The 14,106-nt window shown below is 32.9% G+C and overlaps 1 protein-coding gene across 3 annotated transcripts in view; it reads right to left on the bottom strand.

Annotated features, from left to right (window-relative positions):
* Positions 1-14,106, bottom strand: part of MINDY3 (MINDY lysine 48 deubiquitinase 3) — a 93,489-nt gene that overhangs the window by 66,957 nt on the left and 12,426 nt on the right. For all 3 annotated transcript variants that reach the window (XM_067704032.1, XM_067704014.1, XM_067704022.1), the window contains 6 exons: positions 10,734-10,794; positions 8,879-9,052; positions 5,585-5,636; positions 4,589-4,703; positions 1,937-2,010; positions 960-1,039 (listed from right to left, as the gene is read on the bottom strand). In XM_067704032.1, coding sequence (XP_067560133.1) covers positions 960-1,039; positions 1,937-2,010; positions 4,589-4,703; positions 5,585-5,636; positions 8,879-8,891 — 334 coding nt within the window. In that variant the 5' untranslated portion in view covers positions 8,892-9,052; positions 10,734-10,794. The remainder of the gene's footprint in view (positions 1-959; positions 1,040-1,936; positions 2,011-4,588; positions 4,704-5,584; positions 5,637-8,878; positions 9,053-10,733; positions 10,795-14,106) is intronic.

Genomic DNA, 14,106 nt, shown 5'->3' on the forward strand with positions numbered 1-14,106 from the left:
AATATTGTATTCTTTCATGTTTCTGTTAACTATGTGTCTTTCTAAAATTTGAGAGCACTTCAAATTTAAGATCAAGATTCACTCATTTAAATGGGAGCAAAAAGCAGTAACTATTATTTTCTCAATCATAATCTTTGCTTCTGTCATTTGGTGACAGTTTTATCTAACTATAGAAGAAAAAATAAATTTCCCTGTGAACCACAGGAGCCATGATGCTTTCTGTTCTGTACCACATACTTCAAGAGGAGGCACACGGCAGTTATTCAGTAGAAATGAAAGCAGGCTGACTGAGTAAGAACAAACCAAAGGGAATCTCTTCGGGGCTGTGTGTCAGCCCTGCCTACTGGACGGCCTGGCCAAAGGGGTTTCATGCCAACATCCCTGGCAACAACATGAAGCTACAGGCAAGAAATGATGAAGGCCAGAAATGGAGGCGATGGTGGTTTAAAATGCTCGGATAACCTTAAGTGTGCCCCACATTTTAAAGGAAATTACGAACATTAAAAGTAATACTGGAAAAAACCCACTAGTCTCTTAAAGCAAATATTTCAAATCACAATACTTGTAATTCTCAATTTCAAGCAAAATGCAATAGTGTTCCAGACTCACAGATACCACTGGATAAATATGTACTAACTCTACGTATACTAAGAGGACTATTTATTACTTTTTCTAAAGAAGTCCTACAATCCTAATTTTATACTAGAGAAAACTAAAGGCTTGAGAAGTAACTTGACTCAGGTCATACACTTGGGATTTGAACTCAAGTTTGTCTGCCTCCAAAGTCTATGCTCTTCACGTTACAGCACCTTGAAAACTGTAAGGGATTCTCCTATAACAAAGCATTTATCTTAACCTCTAAGTAATGCAGAGCCACTAAACAGATTAATTAACCATCAACTGTATTCTAGTGAAATATTAATCATAAACGAGATAAACACAATGAAGAACATACTTACTCATTCCTGAGCATTCTCTATCACCGTCCCATACGTTAGAAACTGCGTGTCCCGTTAGAAGGAGGTTAATTAAACTTTGGCTATTAATAAAAATTAAAAAGTAATTAAAATATGAATACACTAATATTCAAAACAAATGATTCCTAAGGTAAGGCATAAAATAATGACTTTTTACATTAAATTATATTGTTTAGAAAACCAAGTTAGAGAGAAACCTTATAGTTCTCATTTTATGTACTTTGCTGAACAACCACCTTGCTAAATGCGTCACTTGCTGTATCACCGCAATCGTATCTATTGTTCTACATGTGCATATAAACTTAACAACTTTATCCAAGACATCACATTTAAATGGATGAAAAAAAATGATACTTAGACTAACACTTTACTTAATATTTATAATCGCCTTAAAAAATACAGATGTAATTGTAAAATTTGTGTTTGATGGAAGATACGTGAATTTTAACCTCTGAGGCAGAAAGATCTCAAGAAAAGGACTTATGTTTTAGAGTGAGTTAACAATCGATCACTGTGTTATTAATTTTACTACAAATAGCTATAAAGAGCTTGAGAGGGAGGGTATTCTCAGAGAAAAATAAATAAAAATCTTTTTTCACCCAAGCAGGAAAGCATTTACAAATAAGGGTATACTTACTTCTAAGTCGAAATGAGTAAATTTCATCTATTAGAAAATTTCATGAACAGAATATTAAGCAGAATTTGTTAAAATATCCCCAGTGTCATCTTAAAACAAAATATTTCCTATAATAAATCCAATGCACACATAAACCTAAAGTGGAAATTAACGCTTCATACCTAAAGCAAACACTGCATAAAGCATAAGACTGCTCAAGTTCCTAGACTTTATGCTGCTAGCACTGACAGACAAAATCATCTGACCCAGTAGTGTTTCATCTTAGGTCAAGTCCCTAAAAACCGAAGTCCCTATGAGGAAATAATAGATTTTAGTTAATTACCTGCCATGTCCATACACAGGATCTATCAAAGGTTCACTTGAATCTTCAATTTCATTTTTTATGTTTTCAATGCCCTAAAGAAACCAAGAATTCATTGGCTTATTTTAAAAACTAAAAATGAAAATTATGGTAGTTTAAAAACTGATCAATTTATACTATAAATTAATAAAACACAATTACTTAATTAACTTTTCTCCCAAAGAATTACCCAGATTTGAAATGGGGGGTGCATTTGAGATGATAATGGTGAGTAGTAGTCAGTCTAAGAATCTTTTATTTTCTTCCATGGGCCCTACATAAGAACAGGTAACAGATCCAATGTTGGTATGTGGGTTAAAGGGGTAGAGAGAGAAAAAGAATGTTTAAGCTTCAAGAGGAGGGAGGAGAAAATTATTGTATTCGAAAGTTAACACTCACTTAACTTCAGATGAAACTGTATTCAAACCTAATATACCTGCTAAGGCGTCTGATGTATTTTCTTAGATCATTAAAAAAACTTATTGGCACAAAATACATACACACATGAATGCTAATAAAGATATGAATTTAAATACACAAAAGGTATATCTGGTACATAAGAAAATGGAAGGTTTGCTTCTGATTGTGTGTTCTTACATATTGGTAATTCAAACGTGCACTGACAAAATAAAATGTAGACTAGGGGGGCAGGAAGCTTCCTATTTTTCCTGAAAGCCAATTTTCAGATATTTTTAACCCCCCAAAAGAGCATCCAAATCCCTGAAGTCTAGATACTGGATAAGTACAAGAAGAGCTAGGCATTTTAACTCCATCAATTCCAAAATGACAAAGATAAACTGCCATTCACTGTGCTATTCACCTAACTTCAACCTTTGGTTCTATCTGATAACAGGCCATTTCTAAGAATTAAAGAGATGATAATCAATAATCAAAATAGTAATGATTGTGTAAATATTACAGAAGGATACAAACAAGTGTGAGATCTTGCACTGGCCTTCTTTGTAAACAACTACACAAAACAGACTATGATACAGCCATGATGAATAATATGAACAAATGACATAATCACTGGGGAGAAAGGGCTCATCATTTTAAAGACCAGCTCAAGGAGAACAACTAGACATGATGGTTTTATTGGCTGTAAAGGACAAGGGACAGAAGAGGCATCAAAATTTCTGAGCATAAAAAATTGGGAGAATACTGAACGGTCACGATGAACTCATAAGAAACCAGTCATCTTAGATACCTCCATGACTGCCATTCCCCAACTGCTCATGAACTACCAAGTACTTTAAGTTCTTTCTCTTAAATATTCTCCTAAATGTGTTAAAATTTCTAAGTTTAAAACATGCTCCTTTTCTTTTCCATGGTCACTGCTCTGGCTTAGGTTCACCTATTTCAGTAACTACTTTTCCATTTTTTCCTGACTCTAGTCTTGTACTCCACACACCAACCCCCTCCAGTACAACTCTGATACCAATTCAAAGAATCTTTTATCAACAAAAAGATCTCGTTACCCCATTGTTCACAATTTTTGTTTTGTTCTAAGTTTGGCCACATGAAAGGAAATCTTAAGTATTTCTGCACAGTATACAAGGATCTTCATATTCTGAGTCTTTTCTACGTAAATGCCCAGTCTCATCTTCCACAATTGCCTTTCTGGTATATTGCGCTACACTAATACTGAACTACTTAGAGTTTCCCAAATGTGTGTTATATCCCCAATTATAAAGGCATAATCGTACGCCTTTAGACTTGCAGTTCCCACAGCCTGGAATATCCTCCCACAGCTATTCCGTCCAGAAAACTTCTCCTCATCCATCAAATGATCCCTACAATACAAGGTCTGCCCTTGACCTCACCAAATGAACTCTGGCATCCCTTCACCTATTTCCCACCATGCTTTGTGCATGCAACAAACAAATAAACACCAAAACACACTGCCATGATGGAAGTAACTATTAACGTGTCCACTTTTTTTGTTTGTTTACAACACTGAAGAGGAATGATTTAAAAAAACTGTATCCCATATTATAAGTTTAGTTCCTAGCACAGAGTCAATGCCCAATAAACATTTGTCAAATGAATGAAGTCTGATTTCAGATACAGCAAATCTAGCAGGATAACTGAGACTTAACAGGCTGCTAGAGATGTGAGGTTGGCATTTGGGGAAAAGGGTAGGACTGGAAGTGTACATGTTGGAATTAACCACATAAAGGTAAGCTGAGAGAATAAAAGAGGTAAACAACAGGAAAAGATGGAAATGAAGCTATAAGCAAAAATGTAATTATGAGGCATTACAGAAAGAGAACTAGTGATGTATCAGGTAAGTTAAGAAGGGAGTGGGGTTTAGAAAGAGCTTCCAGAAGGGGTTAAGGGGCCAAGTGCCAGAAACTGCTAATATCAAAGAAAATAAAATTCCAAAGAACTGACTGTTCTTCATAATTAGAACATTACTGATAACCTCCGCAGTCCAGAAGATCATGGGTGAAAGCTGGAAAGTGGTTAAGTAACAGATGAGTGAAGAAAGAGAAGGCAATTCCTCATTATCAGCATAAGAGATTTTAATTCTGAGATTTAGAAACAACATGAAGAATAAAATTTCTCTTCACCTCAGGAAAAATACTAAACTCAAACTAATAAAAAACAGAAGAAGTATCTTCTTCAACAAACCTTTGTCAGTAACACAGAATACAGAAAAAGCAATACTCCAAATTTGTTTCCCCACACTGAATACTGGTCCAAGACAGCATCTTTTAATTCTGATAAACTTCTGAATGATCTTTTTCTGGGGAGGGGGAAAAGAATTAAGTATTAACAACATGATGAGACTGACTACATTCATAAATAGGAAAAATTTTTAATTGTCTTCTACATTAAAATGCATACATACAAATAGGAGATTTTTGTAAGTGTATCAAATTTTCAAATACAAATTTAGCCATTAAAGGCAAAAGCTACTGCTGACAACTGTCACTATCTATAATAGATACCATTAAAATAGAATGCCTACGTAGTAGGGACCTCTTCATCTCTCAGGCGAACTGTCTGGCAACAACTTCTTCAATGATCATACAGTTATTTAAGGAATGAGGTGGCCGTCTTCTAGGATATGGTTAAGAACAAAGAAAACTTGACTTTTTAAAGCCTGAAAATTATTTAACAAATATCTGAACACCAAGGATAAGGTGTACATTTGTGGCTTCTTTTAACATAATGTTATATTTCAAATCAAATGCCACCTGTAATTCTATCAACATAGCTATCCCTTACCTTTTATTTTATAACAAAAAATTTAAATACTCTGATGAAAATATGGCGCTTTTAATGAAAATTATAGAAAGCGTATTTTGGCAAACAATAAATAATAATGCAAATATTTATCACACTAGAAATCTTTATATTCAGTCAGACAGAAACATTAAGCTAAAATGAGTTTTTCATTATAATGATGAAAAAGCTTTTAATGTTATGAAAGGGTATATTTCCATAGTTAATTTGGGAATCAGAATATTTTAAGTACACATTTACAAATTATTCTTTTTTTGAAATCGGAAAACAAATTAATCCTCAAGCATACAAATCTAACTACCTTTCCACAGTACAAACAGACTTAAAATGGCAATGTGTCCAGAAGGTAAGTATTTTAAATGTTCCAACGTTACTTACTGAATTAATGCATGAAATCGCTCAAAGCCAAGCTCTTCGACAGCCAAGGCAGCTATACATAAAAGACACTTTTCAGCACTACACATGGCAAATAAATGACACAAGATACACACAGCAGGCTGTAAATACTTCCAAGCAATTAAAAGTTTCCCTCTTTCCTTACTCCCTTAAAGTTCTCAGTTTATTTTCAACTTTACTGTAACATAAATTTATATTTCAACATCTTAGTTACCATGATTATAACTAAAATGGATTTAATACTGAGGATGGAGAAGGGTGATTAAATAATAAACATTTCTTTTTTAATTCAGTTGTGCTGAAATCGTTAAAATATGAGAAATTATTGACAATCACAGTGCTTCACACATAGTTGTAATGTGTTCTGCGCTTTAAATAATCTTTCAATTCATAGCGCCAAGTAAAATCCTCATAGCTAACCTTCCTCCTACATAATATAAAATCTTTAGGCTTGACGCTTAATTATTAAACAGATGTATATAAAAAGGCAGAGCACTTTGAAAGTACACAGGTTCAACGACAGCTATAAGTTTGTTTCCGCATTTATTTGTATAACTGTTGGGAAGTTTTCAGTAACTTATTTAGATTACGTTTATTAATACAGTACAATTATAAGTTTTTAAGAAATCAAAGGTAAAGTTTACTTAACACTTTTCTAAGTGCCAGGCCCCTTTCCAAATGCTCTACGGGCCTTAACCTCATTTAATCCTCAAACAACCCTATTACCCCATTTTACAGAGGAGGAACCTGAAGCCCAGAGAAGAATCCTCCCAAGAGCCCAAAGCAATAAACAGCAGAGCTGAGATCCGAACCCAGATAGTCTCAGCTGCCCAAAGATGAAGTCTTTAAAGATATCCTACACGGATCAAAATGCCTACTCTCATTTATCACAATGAACAATTTCATATATATTTTATAAAGTAAATCTTAGTACTTTCAAATATTAATTCTCACTAGAGAACTGAATTGATTCGTTATGAAATCAAAATTAAAATTTTGATTTACAATGTAAAATGTCACATTATTCTAGCCTTCCAAAGTCCAGTTTTAATTTTCAAATGTTTCAAATTACTTTTTTAAATCTTTAAAAGTCCAAAAGGATTAATTTAAATAATCTTTTGATTTGTGTGTGGGAAACAAACTGAAATTGAACCTGAATATTCACTACTGCAAACAAGTGTGCATTACCAAAAGCCAAAACTACACACCACACAAGCCAATGAAATTAACGTTTGTACAGAATGTAATACTGACAAGGAGGAAAACAGTTCATGTTTAAAATTTCAGGATAAAATAAAAATTCTACCTAATCTTTTCCAAACTGTAATTGTTCTGCAGTGCCTGATTATCTGAATCATTTTACTGGGTATATACTATGAAAGTTGACATCAAGATAGTAATTTAGAGAAAAGAGGCAAGCAAAATAAAAAGCTTAGCAGGCAGGATGGTGGAAAAATATAACACAAGAAAAAGAAAATAGCTGGGAATAAAGGAAGGAACAGGTAAAACATATTGTTATATGGAATAAAAATTTTAATATAAGTTCATTTCATTGTCAACATCTAAGGTGAATTTTCAAATTTTCAGTTACCAAAACTTTTCAAATTTATACCACATTAAAAACGAATATAAAATATAGCTTCATTTCATGTCCATTTTTAAAATGAGACAAAGTAAACTGGAAAATTACTAAACTATGTTTTTTGGAGGGGAATTCATGCCCACCTAAATGAATCACTTAAGTGCCAAAGTTAATGAAGCATGAGGCCATTTAACCTAAAGCTATTTAACCTATCAACACAGGAATGTACAGCACATCCCAGGGAGCACACAGTATACTAGGATACTAATGAAAAATGTTACAAGAAAAGATCTCACTATTTTCTTACAAATTAATACGCAGACCAGTTTTAAGCGCATATTCTTTAAAACCACTTCTAACTAGTTCAATTATTCCTATTAAAATTTTAGTATCTTAAACAACACTTTTAACCATGCTTACATGCAAGCCAGTAAAACCTGGAAAGTGTTTTAAAACCAGTGTCAATGACACATTTTTTGACTATCAACCTTGTGAATACTTGTTTTCTTCAATTGTCATTATCAACTCTAAAAATATATTAAATTCTCTTTGAAAGGCTATGTTTGAAAGGCCTGAAAAAGAAATGCCATTCAACTGTTTAAATTTTAAAAATTTTTCCTTGCAAATGCACTATTAGTAGAATCTGCCACTGTAACTGCAAAGGTGAGAGAGAGAAGGCGCTGACATCAGAGAGATGGTTCAGCTCAAGGAGGCAATGTGCCTCACAATCCCACCAGGAAAGCCAGGTGTGCGTCTCAAGCAACTGAAATCTACTTTCTAGAAACTGGGTGTCTAGTTTCTCTAAAAACAAGTTCCGCAGAGATGATAGTTAATGGATTGCACCACAGGTAGATTAAGTCACTTATTCAATATAAGCACCTGGAACTACCAATTATCAAAAGCAACCTACTGGCAAGTTAATTCCTGCAAAGAAAACCAGAAAAGCAACTCTTTTTATCTAGTTTCTGTACCATCAGAAGTCTCCATTTTACTAGCTCATCTTGGCAGTTTTTAGGTCAACTATGTAAGAATTTTCAAATACTAAAGACCATAGAATTCTTGTGAATGAGAACAGCTGTTATTTGTCTTAAAGAGAAATCTTCGAAGTATGAAAAACTTAAATGAATGCAAAATTAAAACTCATAATTAAAACTATCTTAAAATAATTCATCCATAGTAACCATGTCCAAAAAGTTCAGGAGGAAAAGAAACAACATGTAGTGAAGAAAAACGTCCCCTTCTTTACTTTAGGAAACAACTAAAGATATTTAAGACATTTTCTAATGTTAAAAAAAAAAAAAATCTCCTTTTCCCCCAATACCAGAGAAAACATTAAGGTATTTGAAATGAAAGAATATAGAAACATGTTATTTAAGCTTTCTAAACGAGAGTTCCAAAGCTCAAAAGAGATTGTCATCAAGCAGAAGTTAACTAGAAATTTTACCTAAGTTTATTTTTAGAGATGCATTTCCTGTTTTTTCAAAAATGAAAGAAAAAATAAACAATGTAACATCCTCTAGTTAATTAAAATAATCAAAAGGGAAATGAAAAATACTAACAAAGCTCATGAATTAAGCTTAGGCTAAAAAAGAGACCTTATAAAATGTTTAAAGCTTTTTTCCTTTAAAATTTTCAATAGTTTTATTTAAACAAACATACAAGAAGTTATTTCAGGAAATCAAAGTGTATCTTACAAGAATGGTCCATTTGGCAACTAGACTGTGCAGGACTCCCAGGAAGACCAGCAGTCTCCTCAGCCGTCTTTCCTCTTAACCATGAAGCCAAGCAGTACGGTCCAGAGTCGCTACAACAAGCACTTTCTAAAATAGCACATAAGGTGTGACAAAGGAGTTCCTTCCGCTCTCCCTCTAAAAATAACCAAAGGGTAAGTTATAACGGTTGTCTGGAGGGAAAAAAATCCTGTCATAAATAACAATATTAAGAATGCATTAACTTAATGGTGAAAATCAAGCATTTTTAGTGGAGGAAAAATCCATAAACCACTGATCTTAAACTACAGTTCAGAAAAATGTGCCTGAGGGTTAAAATGTCACCTCTGTTAAATATTTCCATTAATGAGAAAAAGAATCCTGGAAAATGCAGAATTAAACATAAGAAGAAAGAATATGCTACGTGGAATAACCTGATACTGAACGCCCCTTTCTTAGGCTGCAAATGGAGCCTTTCAGCCATGAGGATTCCTTTATCGTAGAACCAGGCCAGCGTATGGGCCTGCTGAGACCTCTGTTTTTCCCCATTTCTGAATTAGTCTAACGTCTTTAATCTCCCAGTCCCACAGGGGTAAGGATAATAAGATAACACACCGTCAGCACACACAATACCACCATCCGTTACATTAGCAGAGGCCACAGCGGTTATGCTGCATAATACAGAAACCACCGATACTGTATTGCAGTGATTTGAGCATTAGACATTTACAGAAAATAGCATAAATGCACAATTTCTTCCTGAACCTTAGCCACCCTCCCCCTTTCAAGCAGTATTAATCTCCAGAAGTAGTACCATTTTCTGAAACTTTCAAGCAAAGGGGATAAGATGTATACACATCCTATGTAAAATTTTATGCCGGAACAAGCTTTCTCGCTCTCCTAATTAAAAGTTCTTTAGTGACAGGAACTGTGCCATTCACCCTCTAGCCACCAGAGCGTTTACGACATTTATGACAATGCTACATAAATTTTTTTATCCATATGAATATATTTCTGTGCAAGGAATATTATAAATTTTATTAATAAAATCTTCATGTTAATAATAGTATTTTTTGAATAGTTTCTTCTCTCCTCAAATTTATTTTGCATTTTGGCTATTAATTAATTAAAAATACATGACAGTGACACTTTTAACTCAAGTTCACAACCACTAGTAGAGTCTACCTGCATGGTTTGGAATGGAAGCTGTTTTGCCCTTATATACAAAACCGCAATTATAATATATCCCACCTTCTTTCAGCGGTTACTGTGAGTTCACATAAAACTGTGCAAGTGAAGGAAATATCTTTGTAAACTGTCAAGCAGGATGCAAATGTCTGTTCTTATCAGGTAGCACATACAGTTCTCTGACTTAATCATATTGCAGAAGCCATGAAAGCTTCATTTGCAATTTAATTCAGAATTACTTGAGGTATTATCTGAATTGTGTAAGGCGTTATACTAAAAGATGCAGGAATACAAAGATAATTCTGACTTTTTGCTCAAAGCTAAATAAGACAAAACAAACATAAATGACTGTCCTTATAGTATGCTATCATTTAACAGTTCAGGGAAATGCCCCAAAGGATTTTTCCCTTAGTGTAATATCCTGTCTTATACCTCTTAGGAAAGACAAATTTGGAAATATACATTTTAAAATTTGGAGTCATCCATGAAACTTTCTGAGACATTTAAAAAGTAAATCTCAGGAAAAAGTAACCCACTCATAGTTTACTTTTTAAGACAGATAATTTCAACTAAATTACTGCCAATGAATACTGCATGGATCATCTATAAAATAGAAGATGGAGTAAAAGTTGATAAAAGACAGCTATCATACCTTGGCAATCCCTCCAAGAAGACTTCTCAGAAGAAAACAGGAGCTTCTTCAAAAGAAATGCCTTTATACAATTAAAGCAATAATTATTAGAATGTATTATAAACATACCTTACATCATTCTTTTATTTTAAAATGGAAAATAAAACTAGTTTGCACCTCCTTTCTGATCTTTTGAATAGTGCTATAAAAATTTCAAATGGCTTCCCTTCACGTTCAACAGTAACTGAGCATAATTACTTACTCAGAATATACTACTATAAGCTTGATTCTACATCCATACAATTCTTCCTCCTCTATAATACATATTTTCTGTCAAAGAGAAAAATTGACTCAAAATAATAACCACATAACTGGAAAATTAAAGAAATTTACTGCTCCATTCACAGAGTGAAGGCCCTTTAGACCAGGAAAAAATCTGTATTTCTCTTTGATTCCTTAGAGGAAAAGAAATCTAAATATAAAAGTGGTTCTGCTCTCCTAGCTCTGATTTATGACACAAGATGACCAAGGTGTGGATCATCACTTTGTTATAAGGAGTCCTAACTTCCTGGTTTAACTCATAAAGCTTTAAGATTCCAAAGAAAAAACAAACTCATTTCTAACCTTTCCTTAAGTGAGCCAACTATGTTACATTGGTGATTTGATAGATAACAGTTCAGTGTGTAACAGTGTTTCCTTCTCAAAGTGTAGCTCAAGGACTATTTGCATCCTAGCCACCTGACTTGTTTATTTAAAAGGCAGATTCTGACACTCCACCTATTTTACCTCTAGGGGGCAGATTCAAGAAAAAAGAGGTTACTATGGTGATTCTTACTCACAGGTGTTTGAAAAGAGTAGTATTCAGATAAGAGGACTGCTTATAGTCAGACAGACCTAGATTTGAATCCTGGTTTCATTACTTTACTAATTAAAAATAATAATAGCACAAACTTTAAAAGGTTGTAGTGAGGATTATATGAGATAAACTATTAATACACTTAGCACAGTACCTGGTACCTAATAAGCAATCAATTCAAAGTATTTAAAAAAAAAAAAGTAACGTTCTGTAATATTCACGTTGAAATAAAATCTACAAATACTACAACCAAGTGCTTCTGATTCCCCCCCCCACCCAATAACAAAAGCCATAAAACTAATATAACTACACTTGAAAACTTTGGAATGGTGAATGGGACAACCATTATTTCAACACTAATAGAACCACCATTAGCATTTTGATATACTTCCTTCCAGTCTTCCTTTCATACCTGTTTTAAATTTTATTTTAAGTGAGAAGCATAATGGGTACGTGATTGTTTTCCACTTTTCTGTTTTCCCACACAATTCATAACTTTAACTCTTAATCTCTACATGTCTATTCAAGCTATTAAAATTTATTTAAACATTAGTCCATGTTTAAACTACATTACTGTGCATTACGTTGTTTGCAATTTTTTTATACTATAAAATATATAATATATGTATAAATATATGTTATATATATATATAAATATATATAAAATATATCTGGACTTGCTCTAAAAAAAGCTTCTTCTTGAATACAACCTTTTCCACATTAAGGATTATTTCTTTAGGAAAGATCCACAGAAGTACAATTATTCTCATCAAAGAATCTGCATTATCATGGTTCCAATTATAACGTAAAATTCCTTCTCTAGGTCAAAGTACCAATTTGTACTACATAGAGGTATCTGAGTATGCCAGCATCACCCTACCCTTACATGCACTGCCAATTATTTCATATCTAAAGATTAGAAAGAGTAAGCATAGAATCTAGTTTAAGTTTTATTTGTACTTTCTTGGATTCCTAGCGAGGTTGGACATCTCGATTCCTTGGTTGTCCAGCATCATACCACCTGTCATGACTGCATACACTTGCCCGTTTCACCTCTGAGGTTTTAGTGTTTTTCTAACCAATTTGTAGTTCTCTGTATAAGAAAGACACTGATTTATTGCTAATATTACCTCACATTTTTTTCTGAGCCTGGAACTCATCTTTTATCTTAGTTGGTAATGCATTATTTTCAGCTTTCTGTGCTTATTATATCAAGAATAAACTTGGTATATGCTACAAATAACCTAAATTCAGTTTTTCCCCTCAAATTATCAACCAGTCCTATCAGTGACACTTAGTAAACATTTTATTTCACCACTGATTTATATTCCTTCTTATCATGGTATGTGATTAATTCTTGGTAAATTATTATATGTAATGTGGTCTACTACTGTATTATCTATCGGGTTCCACAATATGCCTATTCTTCTAGCAAAAGTGTCATGTTCTAGTTTATATAGTTTAAAAAAGTTTTAATATCTGGACTCGCACATTTCCCTTCATCACTCTTAGTAATTTAGTTTTGACTTTTACATTGAAATATTAATATAAACAAAATTCTTCTATGAATGAAAACATTTATATGACTATGAAGCTAAATTACTACCTCAAAGATACATCATGGTTTTGAACATTACAATTAACCCTTGTTACATAACAACCCCACTTGTAAAAATAACTACCATTTTGGAATATACTAAATTTTATAAACATGAAACTGCTGTGGTTTACTTTGATTTAACTGTATTCAAAGACTTGAAATAAAGACCCTAAGGGTATTATTATTATGGTCCAAGAGGGTCTATGTTAATATAATCTAACATGCATATGAACAGGACAAGTAATCTTCAAATTCAGGTAAGATTCCTACTAGCAACCAAAATCTGTCTCAATTACTCAAAATAACAGCCTCATAACTAATTTATAGTTAAATTTTATTCTTTATACTCTGTAATCCCCAGGCAAAGCTCAAACATTCAAGTTTTTCTTAAATTTTTTTTGTAAATCTACTAATGAAAAAAAATGTATCAACTTTACTCTTCAAAGAAATAAAACAACGACCTACAAAGGATATATTTTAGAATGAACCATAAAGGAAAACTTCTTTTCTCCTTCAGAAAATACATTTTAAATTTAATAATGTGAGTGTATGGAGTATAAGGTTTGAGAGACAAATTTACTTTGCAGCTAACAGTTCAGGAATGCATTCTTTATGCCCAATGAATAATAAATACCACATTAAATATGTATTTTCAAAATGTGCTGATTAAAACAAACAATAAATTCAAGCTTCTTTTATAACAGTTCTAAAGTTATACTCCTGTTCAGACATTGTAAATATTATAGCAAACTGAAAATTCAATTCTCCATTTTAATAACGTAATGGTTTATAGCAAATCAGCCTCTGAATTTCAAACAATGCAACACAAAAAGATTCAAAATCAAATACATACATTGAGATTCACTCTACCTTTTGCCCAAAGAAAAAACCTTTTTTTTATTTTGGGGATTCTGTTTGAAATTGGTTGCTACTAATTT

The sequence above is a fragment of the Pseudorca crassidens genome, chromosome 1 (assembly GCF_039906515.1).
Source record: "Pseudorca crassidens isolate mPseCra1 chromosome 1, mPseCra1.hap1, whole genome shotgun sequence".
NCBI lineage: Eukaryota > Metazoa > Chordata > Mammalia > Artiodactyla > Delphinidae > Pseudorca > Pseudorca crassidens.